This window comes from Astyanax mexicanus, chromosome 22 (assembly GCF_023375975.1).
Source record: "Astyanax mexicanus isolate ESR-SI-001 chromosome 22, AstMex3_surface, whole genome shotgun sequence".
In the NCBI taxonomy this organism is placed as follows: domain Eukaryota; kingdom Metazoa; phylum Chordata; class Actinopteri; order Characiformes; family Acestrorhamphidae; genus Astyanax; species Astyanax mexicanus.
In genome coordinates, this window is record NC_064429.1 from 29,045,525 (window position 1) to 29,067,928 (window position 22,404).

At 35.9% G+C, this 22,404-nt stretch overlaps 1 protein-coding gene across 1 annotated transcript; it reads left to right on the top strand.

Annotated features, from left to right (window-relative positions):
- Positions 1-2,504: 2,504 nt before the first annotated feature.
- On the top strand, positions 2,505-21,959 carry noxa1 (NADPH oxidase activator 1). Its single transcript, XM_022667570.2, has 16 exons — positions 2,505-2,765; positions 3,956-4,184; positions 4,330-4,412; positions 5,063-5,171; positions 8,825-8,956; positions 9,580-9,687; positions 10,114-10,173; positions 10,320-10,357; positions 10,742-10,880; positions 12,593-12,661; positions 14,481-14,559; positions 15,795-15,886; positions 17,854-17,996; positions 19,031-19,136; positions 19,921-20,044; positions 20,742-21,959. The coding sequence occupies exons 2-16, from the start codon at positions 4,011-4,013 to the stop codon at positions 20,852-20,854; spliced, it is 1,569 nt and encodes a 522-aa protein (XP_022523291.2). The 5' UTR covers positions 2,505-2,765; positions 3,956-4,010; the 3' UTR covers positions 20,855-21,959.
- Positions 21,960-22,404: the final 445 nt, after the last annotated feature.

Genomic DNA, 22,404 nt, shown 5'->3' on the forward strand with positions numbered 1-22,404 from the left:
CTCTAACTACCCACCACTGCAGTCATATGATAGCGAGTCACGTGACTCCCCGCTCTCCGCTCTCTGATACCGAAAATACAAGTTAAAAGTCGTTAAATTGTTTTCCGATACAGTAATATGATATATATTTAACCTATATATAGCACACAGTATATGATTTTATTTAACTTTATTTCTAAAACAGCGATTTCTTTTGCTTAATATTAATGATTAAACTGCACTTCACAATAAAAGTCCCAAAAGAAGCCAATACACATAATAAGATAAGAGCCTACTGTAACGTAGACAATGGCTTTAAATGTTTTATGATACATGTTATGACTTTATATGCTTTACTTTTTTTTTACTTTTTTTATGAATGTTGGACTTTGTCGACTTGACACACCATCTACTGGTGAAATGTGTTTTTTTTTACTTTGCAGCTGAAAAAAAGAATATGATTTTTTTTATGATTTTCTAAGAGGTTATTATTATTATTATATCTCCTTGGTAAACTCCTTAAAAAAAGAAAATACTATTACCTACTTCTAATACTGTTAATAATAGTAATAGTAATAATAATAATAATCATAATTATTATTATTATTATTATTATTATTATTATTATTATTATTATTATTATTATTATTATTATTATTATTATTATTATTATTATGATTATTATTTGACATTTATGTTTACCAAAATATCCAATATACTGGTAACACTTTACAGTAAAGTGCATCAATTTGCTATAGAAGCCCATTTCCACCACTTGGGAAAATTTAGGGTCCTCCACTAAGTCAGAATTATGAGTTACTAAGTCATTTAGTTCATTTTAAAATAGTAAGTCAAAAGTATGATTTAGTAAGTCATAATTATGAGAAACTATGTTATAATTGTGAGATACTAACAATAAGATACCAAAATTTACATAATTTTGAAGTGGTAAAAAAGTAATGCCTCAACTAGTTAGTATTAAATAATACTAGTTTATTACATTATAAACCATAACATTATTTCTTTAACTGCTCAAATCATTATTAACCCTTTTGTGGTGTTCATATTTTTGTTACTCGTTTACTTTGTTACTTGTATTTAATTCAGCAAAATTAAGCAATTTTACATTAAAATGCTTTACTCATCCTTGCTTGACCTAAATTGCAAGCAATATAAACAGCTTACATGGTTAATATTTGCCCTTTACCTTTCTTATGTTACATTTCTTTTAAAAAGTGCTAATCTTTTTTTATTCGTTTTTTAATAAAATGTAAAAGAAAATGAATTAAACTCAAGATATGAGTACAAAATTTGTTTAGTTTCAAGTTTACAAATGAAGCAATGTTTATTAGCCCTTGGCCAAAATATGTAATATAAATGTGTAGGCGGTGGGGGGGGGGGGGGGGTGGGGGGGGGGGGGGTGTACAGTGTGTGTTTATCAAAAATGTGTTTTGATATATGTTTTTCACAAAAAATGAGCCAATGCCAATGAGTTTGAGTTAGAAAAAATATTTGTTTTGTATCATTTGATGAAAAATGAAAACGGGTCCCACAGACCCGAACACCACACAAGGGTTAATTAACAGGATCTACATCATTTTAAACATCAGTAATTTAGTCATTTAGATGTATGATAATATCTTAAGGAGTGTAATTGATTGATCGATTTAGATATTTTGGACAAATTGTAAAAATCCTCTGGTATTCTTTTACTCTTATTTTCTTATTATGATGCAACTTAACTATTATATATTTCAACTCTCAAATGTGTCCTGAAATAGATTATATTCATTTAGTGACATCAAAACTGTATTACCCAACCACAACTGTTTTAGTACAGACTTTACAGTCAAATGTCAGTTCCTTCTATTCTGATTTTTCTAAGTTTCTGATAAAATAAACCAATACAATAATTCCAATACAATACACACAGTTCTGTAATGTTCTCCGAGCTTGCATGACGGTCACACTTTATCATTTCTGCGTTGTTTAGGTGGTTATGCGTGTATATGTGTGAGTTTGTGTTTGTTTAGATTGGTTGTGGCAGTTCTTCTGATGGAGCATTGTTTAGCTTCTGGTGTTGGGGTACAGGGTGAATAAGGGTCTCCACCAAATTGTTTAAAGCCGCCATCATTGTAAAAAAAAAAAAGAAGCACTGCTCATTTGTGGTTATTTTTTTATACTTTTTCCTGTTTTAAATTAGTTTTTTTAAAGGACCAGGCATGGCCTTGTTACTCCGCCCCTTTTGACACTACAGTACTTTCCATTGACAATGTTCTACATACTTTACAGCCATTGAGACTTGGTTTAAATGCTTCCCCTTCAATCAGAATAGGTATGAACACACAGAATTTCCAGTATTGCAGTGCTATTGTTTCTGGGTCAGTGTGTGTTCTGGCCTTTAGTATGTGTGTGTGTGTGTGTGTGTACAGAACTTTTCTGTCTCAGTGAGGTGTGTCTTTCCGCTTAGGTGACAATAACCTGCCTGTCTCAGGTGTACGTGCCGTGTCCACCGTTTAACAACTGCATTCCCTCCACTGTTTGCACACACACACACACACACACACACACCTCAGGTAATTTCCTGGTTTCTTGTGGGCGGGAGACTCAGCTGTCTATGCTTCACACTCAGTTTCCTGAAGGGCAGGTCGACAGGAGGAACATAAGACACCTGCAGCTGTCGCACTCTTCTTCACTTCAGCTGAAGACTGTGTGTGTGTGTGTGTTTGTGTGTGGTGTCGTGTGTGTGGTACAGAAGACAGTGTGTGGAGTAGTGAGGTCCACTGGTGAGTAGAGTTTAATTCATTGAATTACTCTAACTTACTTTGCAGTTATGTACATTTGGTTGCCAGGTTGCCAGATAGATAACATGTTTGCAATGATTATTCTGCATTGGTCTATGCTAATTAGGTGTATTGTCATTTCTGTAATATGACTTTGTCTAAATTTTTTCTACTGTATTTTTTGGTTGTTCTATGGTTATTCAGTACAGTTTTTTAAGTAAAAAAGCAGTATTTAAGTTTTCTGGCACACCTGCTGCCATAAAGTATTTTTTTTACAGATTTATCTGTAAAACACAGAGAAAGCCATTTAGATTAAAAGTGCAAGTGAAATTTTATGAGCAGAGATCTTCTAAATACATGCTTCACCTGTTAAAATAAAACATTTACTTGTAGATTAACTGTATATTTACATTACCAATCAAACATTTGGACACACCTTCTCATTCAATGACTCAAAATGATTTTTTGTCCGCATTGTAAATAAATACTTAAGTAATCTACACTATGAAGGAACACACAATAAATCATGTAGTGATTTAACAATGTTAAACAAACTGAGTGCTAGTTTCTTAGGTTGGTAACTCTGATGGTAACTTCTCTGGTCTTCTTTTCCTGGGGTGGTCCTGATGAGTGCCAGTTTCATCATAACGTTTTTGATGGTCTATGCAACTGCACTTAGAATACTTTTGAAGTTATTTATTTTTTTTGGATTGACTGACCTTCATTTCTTAAAGTATTATTTTTTTCTGTACTTAGTTGAGTAGTTCTTGTTATAATATGGATTAAAACATTACTCAAATAGGTTTATTCACTGTATACCTGTAACTCTACCTCTTCACAACTTTACAACTGATGCCCTCAAACACATTAAGAGACAAGAAATTCAAGTAATTAACTCTTTATGAGTTCAGCACAGCTGTTAACTGAAAGCCTGAATTCCAGGTGACTCTATTTCATAAAGCTGGCTGAGAAAATCCAGCCAAGATGTGCAAAGCTGTATAATTTAAGCAAGAGGTGCTAATTCCATATGTTTTTCTTTATAGTTTGGATGGCTTTAGTATACATCTTCAATGCAGAACACTTTTGTGATACTTCACAATATTTCAGTATAAAATAAAGAATCCTTTACTTTAAAATCACAAAATATAATATATAATTTTACTTTTTTTTAATTATTTTTGCTTTTTTTACAGTGTAACCATTGGACACAACCATTGCTGTGAATTCACGTGAACTCCCTTTAGAGTGATGTTGTATACGGAGCTGATCCGGCTGTGGGATGAGGCGGTGCAGGCGGTGGATAACCGGGACTGGCAGAACGCTCTGGCCAAACTGGGTCAGATCTCTGACCCCACGTCCCGCACCCTGTTCGTCTCCTCCGCCGCCCACCTGGCCCTGGGTCAACTCGACCTGGCCGTGAAGGTAAGCCCCCAAAACCACAGACCCTGCCGTAACGTAGGAGACATACTGAATGAATGTACCACCACTTAATACAGAAGCTGTGTTACTCTTATTTTGAGGAGGATTTCATATTTTTAATGTATTTAGTTATTATCTGTGGTTTCAGGATCTTGATCGGGTTATTGCTAAAGATGAGAGACTGGCGGTGGGCTTCTTCCAGAGGGCTGCTGTGCACATGATGGCAAACAGGTCAGACATTATACTATCGAGATTCAAATTTAGGGTCAGAGGATGTTTTTGGATCTAAATTATTTTTATTTCATTATGAATTAGTGTATTTCTCAAAATTTCTCTCTATGCCTTTCTCTCTCTCTGTTCATATCTCTCTCTCTGTTATTCTCTCTGTTTCTCTCACCCTCTTTATTTCTTTCTGTCTCTGTCTCTCTATCCCTTTTTCTCTCTTTGTCTCTCCCCCTTTTTATTTGTCTGTCTCTCTCTCCCTCTCTTTCTCTTTGTCTGTCTCTCTGTCTGTCTCTCTCTGTCTCTCTCCCTCTCTCTCCCTTTTTATTTCTCGGTGTTTCTTATCTTCCCTCTTTCTCTCTCTGTCTCTTAATGTCTCCCTTTCTCTCATCCTCTTTATTTCTCTCTGTCTCTCCCCCTTATTTATCTTTGTCTCTCTCTCTCTCACACACCCTCTTTATTTTTCTCTCTCTTTTTCCCCTCTTTCTCTCTCTGTCTCTTGATATGTCTCTCTCTCCCTCTTTATTTCTCTCTGTCTCTTTTTCTCTCTCCCTCTCTCTTCCTTTTTATTTCTCTCTGTCTTTCACCATCTTTCTCTCTATATGTCTCTCCCTTGATGTCTCTCTCTCTCTCTCTCTCTCTCTCTCTCTCTCTCTCAGGTTGGAGGAGGCTTTGGGTGACTGTATTTGGGCTCAGAAACACATGAGGGAAAATGCTGTAATTGATTATAAACAGCTGGGGCTGCGCTATAAACTCTACAGCTGGCAGGTGGGAGCTCTAAAACCTTTCACATATACTTTACATACTTATATCTGTATGTTGAGATATAGAGATATATGTGTATCACTCTTGTAAGAAAACTTTATGCCTGATAATTGGTACCATATCTTATTTAGAAGAAATAACTGTAAGAGAGTACATACTAAATGATGAGTTGGTACATATAATAGTTATTTTATAATGCCACACATGCTGAAGATCTTACACCCTGTGCAACGTATATCACGGTGCCAATTGCTATCTCATACCCCACCAAGACTCTATTTTCAGGCCTTCCACTTGTGTCATTTAAATAGCAACAGAGCTTATGAATATATCTACACCGAACTTTACATCAACAATAAACAGAATAAATGAGTGTGAACAAGCAGGTCAGTTTCCTCTGCTGAGAAACTGCTGTTGGACACGTTCAGGTAGCTGCACCATTAAAATAGCAACCTGCCAAAGTTAGAGTGCACCAGGCCTTAAAGGGAATGGCAAGTAACACACATTGGTTTATTGCATATGCACAAAACCTATGCCACATCTATCTTGGTACATGCCTTTTGTGTGTTTCGAGCTGTGCATTGTGTACTTTTCCTGTCATTACGATAGCAAAGACACACTGACACACCTATAATCAAGCTGTATGTGCACAGTATTCACGGTTGGCAGCTCGCTTATAGATGATTAAAATAGGGCCCTTCAAGTAGATACTGAATAATTAGAACAAATTGATATAGTTAGTAATTAATAAACAGCTGCATAGTTTTAAAACCCTGATGAAGAATCCAGCACAACACTAGTTTTTGCTGGTACTGTTTCTTCTGTATTTGAAGACATATTTAATCAGTCCCAGACGTAACTAAAGCACTACTGAAGAACTGAGTTTGTAGGAATGTTTCTTTATCATTTCTTTTCTTCATTGCTCTGAAATTTGGGGGAAATTGCTCACATTCTGGCGGTTTGCCTGTGTCAACACAGCTATCCAGTGTGTGTGTGAGATCAGACTCACCTGCACTGCCGTCTCTCAGCACTGTCTCTTTACAGCAATATTTCAGCAGCTCCTCAGACTCATCTCTATCTGCTGCATCTGCAGATCGCAACTCAATACCACAGACAGACCATAATACTCCACAGTGTGTGTCAAAATACATTCACTTTTGGTTCAATAAAGATGTGCCTGTGTATGTGCACACAGTTAAAATGACTTACGTGACATAATAGCATAATTACATAGTAGATTAATAAATACTTAAATTAAATTATATGTAGAGTAATGAGTACTTATGGAATAATAAGTAGGAATTGAATAATTTTATGATATCTAATAGTTCAATTAAATAAAAAAATAATAAGGATATACAATAAAAATGTACAAAATGTACAATAAAAAAATTATTTAAATAATTTTATATTTATAGGTATATAGTTGTGTAAAATGAACACTGTTGTTTTATTCTATAAATTACAGACAACATTCCTCCCAAATTTTAAATAATATTGTCATTTAGAGCATTTATTTGCAGAAAATAAAAACATATAAAAAAATAACAAAAATATGCATTGTTTCAGACCTTAAACAATGCAAATAATATAATAAGTTTATATTCATTAAAAACAACAATAATACTTATGTTTCAGAAATCCATATTTGGTAAAATAACACCATTGAACACCTCTGGAAAGTAATCAAGAGGAAGATGGAAGATCACCAATAATCCAGAATCAGTGTGTAAGACTGGTGGAGGAGAATATGCCCAGTCACATGAAAGCTGTGATTAAAAATCAGGGTTCTTCCACCAAATATTGATTTCTAAGCTCTTTTTGAGTTTAAATATTAGTATTAATGTTTTTAAATTAATATATTAATTAAGGTGGACTAGTCCTTTAAAGCAGGGCAGCCAAAGAAGATCCAGGGTTATGCAATGTCAAACTATCACCATTCAGAGTGAAGATTACAGCTATCACACATTCCTCACCCGCAAACAGGTGGAACCACTCCACACTGAGTATGTGTGTGTGTGTAGAGTGTGTGTGTTGAAATGGATAGTACAGAGAGTCAGCTGATCAGGTGATTTATAGGAAAGGAGGATAATACTGACATTGTGCTGAATTTCCTGCTTCCTGATCTCAGGAACAGTGGAATTTCCACTGCAAAAGATGATTGATGATGTCACCATAGAGGATAGACACGCACACACACTCAGACACACACACACACACACACGCACACACACACGCACACACACACTTCTTTAATGAAGCATGACAAGCTGCACGTAGGTTTATTACAAAGAGATTACAACAATGATTGATACTGCACTGTTACTGTCTAACAGGTGTATGACTGAGAGAGAGAGAGAGAGAGAGAGAGAGAGAGGGGGGATAGGATAGATAGAAAGAGATAGGGAGAGAGATACAGAAGGAAGAGAGACAGAAGAAAGAGAGAGAGAGAGAGAGAGAGAGAGAGAGAGAGAGAGAGAGAGAGTGAGAGAGAGGATGGGATAGCGAGGGTTGAAGACAGACACGGGGAAAGAGAGAGAGAGAGAGAGAGACAGAAAAAATGTGAAAGAGAGAGAGAGAGTGACAGAAAAAATGCAAAAGAGAGAGAGAGAGAGATAGAGAGAGAGATTGAGAGAAAGAGTGGGATAAAGAGAGAGAGGATAGCATAGATAGAGAGATATAGGGAGAGAGATACAGAAGGAAGAGAGACAGAAGAAAGAGAGAGAGAGAGAGAGAGAGAGAGAGAGAGGATGGGATAGCGAGGGTTGAAGACAGACACGGGGAAAGAGAGAGAGAGAGAGTGACAGAAGAAATGCGAAAGAGAGAGAGAGAGATGGAAAGAGAGATGGGGAGAGAGAGAACACAGGAGGAAATGTGAGAGAGTGAGAGTGGGATAGAGAAAGGGAGGGAGAGAAAGATAGAGGATGGGATTGAGAGAGTTAGAGAAAGAGAGAATGGGAGAGGGAGAAGACAGAAGAAAGAGAGAGAGAGCGAGAGAGAGAGGTAGAGCATAATTAGCACTTATTGAATAATAAAAATTAGGCTTAGTAACTGAATATCTACACACATGGTAAGTACTAGATAAGTAGTAAGTACTGAATAATTAGTAGTTACCAATTTAGTAGTACTGTTTGAAGACTAGTAGTTACTTAATAATTTGCCTATACTTAACATTTAGGGCGTGTTAAGTCACTAGACGATCCTACTACTTTAGTAGGTACTAAGGTAACACATAGTGGGTACTGAATAATTACTACTTTTATGAAATAAGTAGATTCTGGTTAATTAATTTGTTAATTTGTATACATTGAATTTATTTTAGTATTAGCTATTGAATTATATAATAGAGACTAAAAAGTGGTACAAAATAATTAAAAGGTCTTAAATAATCACAAGGTTGTGATCAGTGGGTACTGAATGAATAGCTGTTGAATAATTAGTAGATTTAATTACTGAATGTCTGATAGGTTAAATTATTAGTACTGAATAGTTGTTACTGAGTACTGAGTAATTAGTAGGTACAAATCGAGTGAGTACTGAGTACTTAATAGATACTGAATAGCTGCATGTATTTTCATTACAAAGAGATTACAACAGTAAATAATACTGCAGAGTTATTGTCTCACATGTGTGTGTGTGTGTGTGTGTGTGTTCAGGTCCTGTATAATGCAGCAGCGGTGCACTGTAGAATGGATCAGTGGGAGAAGGCTGGAGAGATCCTGATGGCAGCCTCTAAGGAGAAAGGGGCGCGGGGGGCTCCAATGGACCAGGCAATGGAGAGCATATCTGTAAGACCCTCACAGAACTTTTAAACAATTAGATTACCATATTAAAGATTATATTATTCTACACTCTCTGGTCAAAAAAAAAAATCTCCACCTGGATTTAACTAAGTAAATGATGTGGGGTTGCTACATTTGATCAGGTCTGGCCAATCTTCATTAATTGCACATTATTACACCAGTAAGAGCAGAGTGTGAAGGTTCAGTTAGCAGGGTAAGAGCACAGTTTTGCTCAAAATATTGCAATGCACACAACATTATGGGTGACATACCAGAGTTGAAAAGAGGACAAATTGTTGGTGCACGTCTTGCTGGAGCATCTGTGACCAAGACAGCAAGTCTTTGTGATGTATCAAGAGCCACGGTATCCAGGGTAATGTCAGCATATCACCAAGAAGGAGGAACCACATCCAACAGGATTAACTGTGGATGCTGTAAGAGGAAGCTGTCTGAAAGGGATGTTTGGGTGATAACCCGGATTGTATCCAATAAAAACATAAAACCACGTCAAGTCATGGCAGAATTTAATATGCATATATAAAATTTCTTCTGCACTGAAGCTATTTCAGAAGACTGTGCTAACTCTATTTGTGTGTGTGTGTGTGTGTGTGTGTGTGTGTTTGTGTTAGAGAAGAGAGGTGATTGCTCCTCTCTTCGTCCCTGAGGGAGTAGTGTTCCGCCCCAGAAAACAGGACGTGGAGGCGCTTCGGCCCAGAGACTTTCTGGGCAAACCAGAGGTAATCTCCCCCAAACTGGCAGAGAGCCAGAAATATATGAGCAGCATTGCCAGAAATATAATCATGATATATAGGCCTGTCATAATAACTGCATATTTTGTTTATACAATATATTGTATAAGAAATAAATGATATTTTTAAATATAACTGATATATTGAGTGAGTAAGAGTGTAATAACACAGTTACACACTTTATAGATGGCTACTTTTTTAATTTACAATTATTTAGGATATTCTTATGTTGCAAAGAAAAAATAAACAATTAAAATATCCTAAATAATTAAATGAATAAAAGATAATAAAGCACTAATAAAAACACAGTAGTGCTACCTGTAGAGGGCAGTGTCAGTATGGGTGTACTATTATAATAATTTTTTGTGTCTTCAAAATCATACATAAAACCTTACAAAAATCATCTTCCCACAGGTCATCATTTCCAACATCCCAGACGATGATTTCGGAGGCTTTGAACCTCTCAGGCCGCAGGTAGGGTCACTGCCTCTACTTTAACATGAAATGTCTGAATGTCTGAATGTTTTTGTTCTTACAATACATTTTAAAATTAATTATAACTGCCTAATTTGGCACATAAGTTACTCTAACTTCAGATTCGATCACTCTGTTGTTTGTAGAAACCTGGATTCTATGAACCAAAGGTAGATGAAGGCCAGTAAGTATGCTGATTAAACTTCAGACGTTTCACATCCATATTATAAATGATGTAAAAAAATTTTAAATAAGAGACCACTTCTTTGATTTTACCAAATTGAAAACCTCTGGAATATAATCAAGAGGAAGATGGATGATCACAAGCCATCAAACCAAACTGAACTGCTTGAATTTTTTGCACCAGGAGTAAAGCAGCATAAAGTTATCCAAAAGCAGTGTGTAAGACTGGTGGAGGAGAACATGCCAAAGCACTGCATCTTTTTTTTGTTATTTCAGTTTTTTTTTTCTGCAAATAAATGCTCAAAACAGAGCGTTATGGCTAAGGGATTGTGAAATAGGATTGGGTCTAAATGTGTTGATTGACTGTGTGATGTGTTCTATCCAGAGACTCACGCTACATGTGTGTGAAGAGTGCCTACATGGGCAAAGGTCCAGGAGAGCTGACCGTTCCCACCGGAGCTCAGGTTTTCGTCTTCAGCCAAGACGACCGTGAAGGCATGGCCACGGTCATCTACGACGGACAGGTGGGTCTTTCAGGAACCTTCTAGAACAGGGGTGGGCAATTCATTTTTCGGTTTAAGAGGGCCAGATTAATATACTTAGTTCGTTTCTGCCCAATACATAAAGCTATACAGCATTTACAGTATAATAACCATTTTTTATGTAAAAAACAGTGAATGAAGCATTACAATGATACAATAAAGTGTGGTGGATTATATCATTATGTAATAAACATGATGTAATAAAGAACAATAAATGAAACATTACAGCGATGCAATGAAATCTTGAGCACATAATTATATGAATATTTAAGGTACCACTTTAAAATAAGACTACCTTTATAAAGGTTTATAAATGGTTTACAATTAGTTTATTAGGTTGTAAATGACTTAAAAATCATTAATAATCAGTTATAACACATACGTGAAAAGGGCAACAATGACCTGTTGTTTGCCAAATAGTGAACCCACAGCCATCTATATTCTTGCCCTTTCTACATATGTGTTATAACTGATTATTAATGATTAAGGCATTTACAACCTAATTAGTAACCATTAATAAACTAATTGTAAACCATTTATAAACCCTTTATAAAGGTAGTCTTATTTTAAAGTGGCACCATTTTTAACAAACATTTATGATTTTTTTTTTGAAAATGTGCAACATTAACAGTGTTGAAAACTAGCAGCACTGTCAGCTATCAAGTTTTTCAAAAGACCAGCAACACTTTTTATACAACTTTATACAAACAATTGTGTTCAGTGAGAGAAATTGAGCCTGTGATACGATAAGCCCTTTTTGATCTTCATGTTTTATAGGACTTTATAAGACTATTATTACTGGAAAAATCCATAATAAATACAGTGAATGCTCTTTAAAACTTTTGTGGTATCATTTGATTTGCTTACTTCCTATACAATGTTTTTTTTTGTTTGTTTTTGTTATTTATAAAAGATTATACTGTTCTACACACACTAAGAAAAGTAAGTACAGATTTGTACTTAAAAGAGTACAAAGCTTGTCGCTGGGTCTGTATCTTATATTGAGGTACAAAAAAGTACCTTTCACTGAAAGTCCTTTTTTGTCCCCATATTTTTGTGCCAGTAAAGATTGTGAAGATTATAAACATTATCATCAACTGAATATGTGGCAAAGAACTTGATGATCCAAAATTTTCTGGCTTTCAAATGGAAAATGTTCAATTAAAATATATATTGTTTATTAGTACAGTGATACAGAATACTGAATGAACCTTTTGTCTGGTTAAATGGTACAAATCTGTATTTATTGCTGTTAGGAATGACTTTGTACTTCAAAGGGAACAAATCTGACCCTGTAAAGACCAATATTGTATCTTTGAGGGTACAATTATGAAGAGTGTACCTTTGAGTACAAAAAAGTACTCATATTGTGCCTCTGTTTTTTAGAGTGCAGATGGGTAGTTCATTTATGGTGATAAATAAGTTCATTTATGGTAAATTTATTATATTATTATAAGTTGGTTATCTTATGGGGTATATTTGTTAATAAAACCTGGTATATTATGTTTACTTAGCTGTAAAACTAGTTTCTGTTCCATTTTCAGTCTCCGTCCAATTTTAGTGCACACGGTTACGGTAATACACTGCCCAGGACTGTTCTAGAACAACCATGTTGTGATTCACTGCTGTATATTGGAGGCACATTGCTTATGTATGTTTCCCTTCTTGCTTCTTGACTTTCTCTTGCTCTTTAGCGAGGCCTGCTTCCCAGCTTCCTGCTGGAACCGCCGCCAAAAAAGACCAAAGGCAAGAAGAAGAAAGACGTAAGCGTTCCCTCCTTATACTTTGGGTTACTTTATTTATTTTTTTATACCTAATTTTTATTCCTGCTTCATTATGCTGCCCCACATTACCTGAGGGCCTTTGCTGCATATTAGAATAACATTTAATAATGCCTCATCCTGCTGCATTATATTCCACTTTCTACCCTTTCAGGAGCTCAAAATATAGCGTACACTCTCGCGCCGGGAAACCACAGACAGCTCAGTGCTGGATAACAGCTCATCCTCATGCTCCCCCAAAATATTTAGAAAACTTTGAACAAAGATCACTTTGTGTCGCTTTTTAGGAGAAGTAAAGTGTGGAGTTATTAAACATTAATGGTACCTAGATAGAAATACATTCTGATAAATGAAAGGGGCCTAAAAAAATAAAGCAAAGCAATAAAAGAACCACTTTAGATTCTCACAAGTATCAAGAATCCCTACAGGGTCACTTACTTACCTGCATATGTTGCTGTGAATTATTATCATGACGTAACAAACATTGTTTTTCCAAAATAACAAGATCATTTCTGTGAGAAAATCCATAATAATTTGGTATAATTTGGGAAAAGAAATGCAATTTACTATTGATTCACTACTAAGGGGTCAGTAGTGCTGATATCCTTTAATCCCAGGGGCTGTATTAGTAAGTAGTTATAGTGGACAGTGGATAGATAATCTGAGAAGATGTATTGGACAGTAGTGTTTTTGGACTATAATCTGAGAAGATATATTTGGTCAGTAGTGCATTTAAACTATAATCTGAGAAGCTGTATTGGTCAGTAGTGCATGTGGACTATAATCTGAGAAGATATACTGGTCAGTAGTGTTTTTGGACTATAATCTGAGAAGATGTATTGGTCAGTGCTGTTTTTTGACTATAATCTGAGAAGATGTATTGGTCAGTGCTGTTTTTGACTATAATCTTCAAAGAGCACTTACTCTCTTAACACCTCTAACACACTATCCAATATCCTCTATCCTCTATCCTATTATTCCCCTTTGACCTCCTTTTATCCCTATCCAAAGATGTTTTACCTTTAAACTTATTTTATATTGTACTTGACTATTGTAAGTCGCTTTGGACAAAAGCGTCTGCCAAATGTAATGTAATGTAATGTAATGTAATAATCTGAGAATATGTATTGATCAGTGGTGGTTTTGGACTATAATCTGAGAATATGTATTGATCAGTGGTGTTTTTTGACTACAATCTGAGAAGCTGTATTGGTCAGTAGTGTTTTTTGGTCAGTAGTGTTTTTGGACTATAATCTGAGAAGATATATACGTCAGTAGTGCTTGTGAACTATAATCTGAGAAGATATATACGTCAGTAGTGCTTGTGTACTATAATTTGAGAAGATATATACGTCAGTAGTGTTTTTTGACTATAATCTGAGAAGATGTATTGGTCAGTAGTGCTTTAGTGAAGTTAGGATCAGCTGCACTGGCAGTGTTTTATTATGGAGTATATTTTGGTCAGTATTACAGGCTTTAATCTGAGGGGCTGTTTTGGTCAGTAGTGCCACTAGTATATAAGTGGAGAAGTTCTTTGACCTCGTTCCAGAGAACTCTTTAAGCACTTTGATTTTCAGAGCTGAGCTGCATGATTTCCTACAAGGTAAAAGCCAAGGTTTTATGATTTAGCTGATAATAAAAGGTGATAAATCCTTGAGGAATCCATGAGGAAAATTTCAACACATTACGGAGACGCCTCTTATTCCTCTGCTTCTGTCTGTTGAAAGCGTATTAATACAGGTCTGTAATTTATGATGAGCCGTGATACACTCAGCACTCTTCTCCTGTGTGTCCTCTACAGAGCGTGCCCAGTGGGATCCCACTGCCGCCCAGCCTGAAGCCGCCTACTCGCCCGCAGGTTGCTGTTTCTCCTCCCCCAGGTACAGCCGAGGCTTTAGAGTGCCATTATATCACATCCAGCCAAGCAGAAAACATGTATGATTAATCATTTCATCTATAGTTTAAAGGGTTAGCTGTGAATACATAGTAGTACATATGCAGTAAGTTGGTGGAAAAGTCTAAAAAGAAATCCAAAATCCATTTTTTGCCTTTCAAAATACCATTTTCCACAGATATTAAATAATTCAGTGCAGTTAAACCGATTGATCAGATTTCTGACAAAACCTGATTCTTTGCAGTTGTTGAATGATTTATTGTATGTAAATGCATTCAGTAATTTACTCAAAATCCATATTTAACCAAAGTTGGTTGATTGTTTGGTTGGTTGGTTAGCTGGTTGGTTGATTAGTTAATTACCTGGTTAGTTAGTTGGTTGGTTGCTTGTTTGGTTAATTATTTGGTTGGTTAGTTGGTTGGTTGGTTAGTTAGTTGGTTGGTTGGATGGTTGGTTGGTTGGATGGTTGGATGGTTGGTTGGTTGGTTGGTTGGTTGGTTTGGTTGGTTGGTTGGTTGGTTGGTTGGTTGGTTAGTTAGTTGGTTGGTTGGTTGGATGGTTGGTTAGTTCATTGGTTGATTAGTTAGTTGGTTGGTTGGTTAGTTAGTTGGTTAGTTGGTTGGTTGGATGGTTAGTTGACTAGTTGGTTAGTTGATTACTTGGTTGGTTAGTTAATTATTTGATTAGTTATTTGTTTGGATTGTTAAATGATTGTTTGATTAGTTAATTGCTTGATTAGTTGGTTGGATTGTTAGTTGATTGGTTGCTTAGTTCATTGCTTGATTAGTTAGTTGGTTTTTGGTTGGTTAGTTGATTAGTTAGTTAGTTAGTTAGTTAGTTAGTTAGTCGGTTGGTTGGATGGTTGGTTAGTTAATTGATTAGTTAGTTGGTTAGTTGGTTGTTTGGTTGGTTGGTTGGTTGGATGGTTGGTTGGTTGGTTGATTGTTTGGTTGGTTAGTTAGTTGGTTGGTTGGTTGGTTGGTTGGTTGGTGGTTGGTTAGTTGATTAGTTATTTAGTTGGTTGGTTGGTTGGTTGGTTGGTTGGTTGGTTGGTTGGTTGGTTGGTTGGTTGGATGGATGGTTGGTTAGTTGATTGGTTGGTTGATTTTTGGGTTAGTTACTTAAGCCAGATCCAGGTGTTTAGCATCTTAAAACAATGCTAAATCTGCTGCAAACACTGTCAATAATATTTTGTACTTTTTTATCTGCTCATGTCTCCAGAGTTGCCTACCTCTTCTACCAGTGTTCCCAACAACAGCACTCCTCTACAGGAAAGCAGCAGCCCAGTCCAAAGCTCCACACCTCCACAGCAGGTAAGATCAAGCCTTCATGCACCAAAACTGCAAACCTGCAGGCCATAGGTTCATGATACGGACCTCCATATAAAAAACTCACCCTGAATATTTCTGATTAAGATGTACTGTTCTACATTAGCCGGGAGCTTCTTCAAACTTTGGAAACTTCTGCAAGCTGAAAGTAAAGGTCGTAATGAATATTTATGCCCCAGTTTGGACCAGATGTTCTACTTAAAAGGATTAGCTTCTGTTTTGACACTGTATTATTTGTCAGTGTTGGTTCTGTAGACTGCGGTTCTGCAGTACAGTAAAAACGCAGTATTTACTACACTCTCACACTTACAGCTCCGGCCGGTTGGTGCTTATGAAAATAGAAGCTGAGCGTGATTAATCCGGAGGCCTGTGGTGGATGATCCGGAGGAGATAAAATGCGTTTGGTGACTCAGGCGTGGAGTGGTGCATTTGAATAGCACTTTGATATGGCCTGATTCAGTCAGAGCAGAAACTCAGGGGAGGGGAAAGGAAGGCAGATAAAAATATAAACTGAACTATTTGAGGACTGCCCATATTCTTCCGCCTTATAGAAACTAATTTTGTCCAGGGTCATATATCAGGTTCTGTTTGTGTATATTAGAACTAAATTAGACATACAGAGGTTGGACAATGAAACTGAAACACCTGTCATTTTAGTGTGGGAGGTTTCATGGCTAAATTGGATCAGCTTGGTGGTCAATCTTCATTAATTGCACATTATTGCACCAGTAAGAGCAGAGTGTGAAGGTTCAGTTAGCAGGGTAAGAGCACAGTTTTACTCAAAATATTGCAATAAACACAACATTATGGGTGACATACCAGAGTTCAAAAAAGGACAAATTGTTGGTGCATGTCTTGCTGGCGCATCTGTGAACAAGACAGCAAGTCTTTGTGATGTATCAAGAGCCACGGTATCCAGGGTAATGTCAGCATACCACCAAGAAGGACCAACCACATCCAACAGGATTAACTGTGGATGCTGTAAGAGGAAGCTGTCTGAAAGTGATGTTCGGGTGCTAACCCGGATTGTATCCAAAAAACATAAAACCACGGCTGCAGAATTCAATGTCTGCCTCAACTCTCCTGTTTCCACCAGAACTGTCTGTCGAGATAATAAATTATTGTGGTCTAAAACCTGGTGTTTCAGATTCATTCTCCAACCCCTGTATAATGTCTGTTTTGTAACATGTTTTTAAAGCTGTTTGTAAATTGCTAAGATCATTTGTTATCGGAAAACACAAACCTGTTTTGGTTCTGCCTTTTTTTTTGTTTCAAGGAGGAAAAACAGTGTTTAAGTTTCATGGTTTATCAGTTACAGCTTTGGAAAAAAAAATAAGAGACGAGTTAAAAATTAAGATTTTCTTTGGTTTTAACAAATTGAAAACATCTGCAATATAATCAATAGATTATCAAACTTCAAGCTGAACTGCTTGAATTTTTGCACGAGGAGTAAAGGCATAAAATTATCCAAAAGCAGTGTGTAAGACTGGTGAAGAAGAACATGCCAATATGCATGATTAAAACTGTGATTAAAAACCAGGGTTATTCCACCAAATATTGATTTCTGAACCCCTAAAACTTTATGAACATGAACTTGTTTTCTTTGCATTATTTTAGGGCTGGAAAGCTCGCATTTCTCATTTTCTACAAAATTGTATTTATAATTTGGGAGAAATTTTGTCTGTAGTTTATAAATAGCAAAATTAAACTGAGAGAAGCTAATTCTGAAACTGAAGTGGTCTCTTCATTTTTTCCAGAGCTGTTTGCAAAGTATTATACTCTAATTATTCAACCGTGCCATGAAATTGTATTATTTATAAGATGTTCTCATATCCTTTGGTCTTTGCTGGTGCCAAGGACATCAAAATGTGCATTAAATCCAGCATTGCATTGCATCAGTGTGTATCCTAAAGGTGCTGTATATATATTTTTCTCCTTCTTACATCATCAAGGCTGAGGGAGCGGACTCTGTCGTAGTTAAAGTGCACTACAGATACACCGTGGCTCTCAGCGTCCCACTAGACACGCCGTATCAGGAGCTGCGAGAGAGGCTCGCTCAGAAATTAGGACATCCTGCTGCACTCATTCGCCTTAGGTAACGCTGCCGACCCGACAACCTGCTTTTCCTACACACTATTTGAAATCAGATCTTATTAAACCCTCTGGACAAATGTCTCCAGTCTGTCCTTTCATTTGTCTACACAGAAAAGAAGGATGGGATGAGTAAAATTTACTTTAAAAAAGTTTCGCAACTTTCTGCATTTGCTTTTTTTATGTAAATTTAATTTCAGATGAATTTAAGTAACTTTAACTCAGTTTCAAGACTTAAATGTTACATCCAGAAAATAAGTGAACTGAACTTCAGTCAATCCTTTCTTTTAGTAACTTTACTTAATTTCTGCATACAGTATTACCTAATTACAATTACTTCATTTATACAATATTACTCAAATAATTTATGATACATAATATATTATAATTCCTGAAATTTAAATATTTTTAGTTAAAACACACATATTACTTTATATATTTACTTTATATATACTTTATATTTTTAATACTAAAAAGAATGAATTACATGCCATCCATGTGTTGAGACAGTGAGACCTGGTCTGTTTAAAAAAAATCTTTGAGATTATGTAAATATTTGAATGTGTGTTTTAACTAAAAATATTTAGTAAACTTTACTTAATTTCTGCATACAATATTACCTAATTACAATTACTTAATTTATGCTATATTACTGAAATGTAAATATTTTTAGTTAAAACACATTCATGGATGGCATGTAATACATTCTTTTTAGTATTAAAATATAAAGTATATATAAAGTAAATATATAAAGTAATATGTGTGTTTTAACTAAACATATTTAAATTTCAGGAATTATAATATATAATGTATCATAAATTATTTGAGTAATATTGTATAAATGAAGTAATTGTAATTAGGTCATATTGTATGCAGAAATTGAGTAAAGTTTACTAAAAGAAAGGATTGACTGAAGTTCAGTTCACTTATTTACTCTATGTAACATTTAAGTCTTGAAACCGAGTTGAAGTTACTTAAATTTACTTGAAATTAAATTTACTTAAAAAAAACTACTCTGACTTTCTCTGTGTATCTTAGACACAAGCAGCACGGCTCCTCGCTGCTGAAGCCTCTGGAGATGGAGGGAGGGCTGTGTGACCTGGCTGATGTGGCCGAGTCGGGCCGGGCCACTCTGTACTGTCAGGTACTCATTAAACCTTTTATGCTGAAGAAGAAACAGCATGTTTTTTGCTGTTGTACTTTTATTTTCTCCTAATATCTCAACATAGCTCCTTGTTATGGTGTACAGAACATTATCTACCAAGGCTAGAACATTTGAATTGCTTCAATTTGAAATAGAGCATGACTAAGAGCAGAGGAACATGGTCAAGCCATAGTCTCATTCAGCCGCTTTATCAGAACCATAAAAGCAATCAGAAATAGGCTACTTATCTCTTAAAATAGAAATCCATTGGTAGAGACCCTTATTCACCCTTTACACTAACACCAGGAGGGTGAATAAAGCTTAAACTAAACTAAACTAAATAAACCCATATAAAGACCACCACCCTCAACACAAAGACACAGAACCCATCTTAACAACCATTGTGAACACTTGTTCACTCTTTACACTAACACCAGGATGGTGGCTAATGAACTAAACTAAATAAAAATGCTGTTTAGGTGGATGTCAAGTAGTTGCTGTTCTAGAACATGTGGTTGGTTGGTTCGTTGGTTGGTTGGTTGGGTTGGTTGGGTTGGGTTACTTCATATGTGATCATGATCATAAGAATAATGCTAAAATGCTTTACATCTTTGTAGATCCATCAGTATATTTAGTGATACCACCAGTGGTCATGTGGTCACTACATCATAGATAAATCCAATCTACTGAAGTACAGCCCTGTACCTATAAACACTGTCACTGTCCAGTTATTTAAACTGCGTTCACTGCACTGAATGTCCTCTGGAAATCTCACCCCTCCCAGGCTGAGAATCCCCTTGCCAACAGGACTGTTCTCTACCAGATGGTGGCACTGTATGACTACGCTGCACAGGGGCCTGAAGACCTGGAGTTTAGTGAAGGAGACACCATCGACATCCTGGGTGAAGGTACTGATACACAAGACATTTCCAGAGATGTTAATAAGGCTAAAATCTTGAGAGCAAAATTAAAGAAAGAACAATGAGCTCAACTATTAAATAGAATGGCTACATAGAAAGAAAGTACAGTATAATTGTTTATGGCTCAAGATAGCGCTCGTTAGTTCCTTCCATAAAGGGTGATTGCATTTTGATGTATTTATCGCAACTTATTTATTTTGTGGTCTTAAAGTAATTTTATAATTAAGTAGATTTGCTATTATTATAACAAATGCTGTTTTCTCTAAACAACACTTATAACAAGAGAAACAACACTTGTTATCCTGAGAAAACTTGTCATAATGCTTGTTATCATGAGAAGACAATTGGTATTTTGTGATAACATTTATCCCTCAGAAACATTGACCTTATCCTTGAGCAAACATTTGAGATCTTAAGAAAGGAAACTTTCAGTATTTAGAAAAAAAAAACTTTGTTATCTTGAGAAAACAACACCTTTTATCCCGGAAAAACACTTGAGATCACAACAAAAATAAGCTGTTTTGTTGAGATTAAATAAAATAATATATATATATATATATATATATATATATATATATATATATATATATATATATAATATTTATGTTCAAGATTGCACTTTTGCATGAACTATACCTGTAGATGTTGTAAATATCTCTAAATATCTTCTTCTCATGTTCTGCAGTGAATGAAGAATGGCTGGAGGGACACACCGCTGGAAACATCGGAATCTTCCCCAGATGTTTCACCTACAGTGACTCAGAAAAAGCCACAGCTAATGAAGCAGCATCATTATAGAACTTTAATAACTGAACTGTGGCTCTAAAAAGGTTTTTGGTTTGTTTTTCCAAGCCATTATATTTTACAGTATATTTATTACTAATAAGTTTCTGTATCATCCGTACCTTATTGTTTACTGACCTGTTTTTGTTCAGAATCATATTGATTGTTTACTTTGTGTATAATGTTGCATTCCATTTTATTTTAGACGTCAAAATTTTCTAGTTCCACTTTCTATTTAGTTTATTAGCGCTTATCTATTAGTGTCTCATTAAATCAGTTGTACACATTCAGTAGTACTGTCCAACTTCTCTCTGTGGACAGATAGAACTGGACCCAATTTTAGTGATCTATAGGTGAGCTGTTAACCGTTCACCATTGCAACTTGATTTAGGGAGTGTCAGTGTGTCTTTGCTATCGTAACGATGGGAAAAGTATACCTTGAGTGGCTCAAAACATGCAAAAGGCATGTACTAATTCTCTTAATTTATCATGAGTGTGTTTGGACAATCAGCATGTCACTTGCCTCTCATTCCCTTTAAAAGGCAGGAGCGCTCTGACATTGGCTGATTGGTATTTTAACTGCGCAGTGCTTCTGCACTTCTCAGCAGAGGTGCATGAGCCGGTCATTTACGGGAAGAGCAATGTTATTCTGTTTATTTTCGATGTAAAAGTTGTGTTTGGGCACTGCTGCGTGTTCATGTGTGCATAACAAACAGTAGTTTAAGGTCTGTACTGCCAAGATAGCAATGAACACCTGACTGTTGATTGTTGTATAGGTTGTATTCAGTCAATGGAGCACCAGTGTTTTCAGTTGCCAAGATACAAGCAATAGGCCAGAAATTGACCTGAACACACCTCATTTCCGGACCATCACACCCATCAATGTAGATATATTCACAAGCACTGCTGATATCTAAGCAATGGAGTGGAGTCAGCAAAAATCAGGGGGTTTGGTGCCCACTTGTAATATATGTTATGTGTGACATAATCCCAGATAATTCCTTACATCTGAGATAAATTGAATGCAGCTTTATTTTTTTTTTCTATAACTTTGTGTAAGAGCTTGTGATCAAAATGTCAGTGGATGCTGAAACAGAAATTAAATTCATTAAAACTGTTATTAGGCTCACATGTCTAAAATCATTTGTCGTTACATAAAAGCTTGTCGTCAGTGTGTCTGAGTGAATGATGGGTGACGTCAGAGCTTTGGGTGCTGAGTCACGCCGTGGGTTTTCTGCTGTCTGACTGAAATGAACGGCAGGAAGGTTTAAATAAAAACGGATCTTGCGTTGTTTTTACCCTGAGCAGTATGATTAGCCCCTTTCATACTCATTTAATCTCATCTTTCCAGACGTTTTTCCGAGTGCTGGCGTGCTGATTGAACCGTTATTTCCTCCTAAAGTGTTAATTTGTGCTGAATTTTCCATTAAAAAACATTTCTTTGCTTTGACTGCGATCGATTTTTCAGTTCTGCCTTCTGCTTAATCGGAGAGGCTATTTTCTGAAAGTGCTCTTAGCTACCAACTAATGGCATTTCGAGAATTTAAGTCTTATGTAGTAAAATG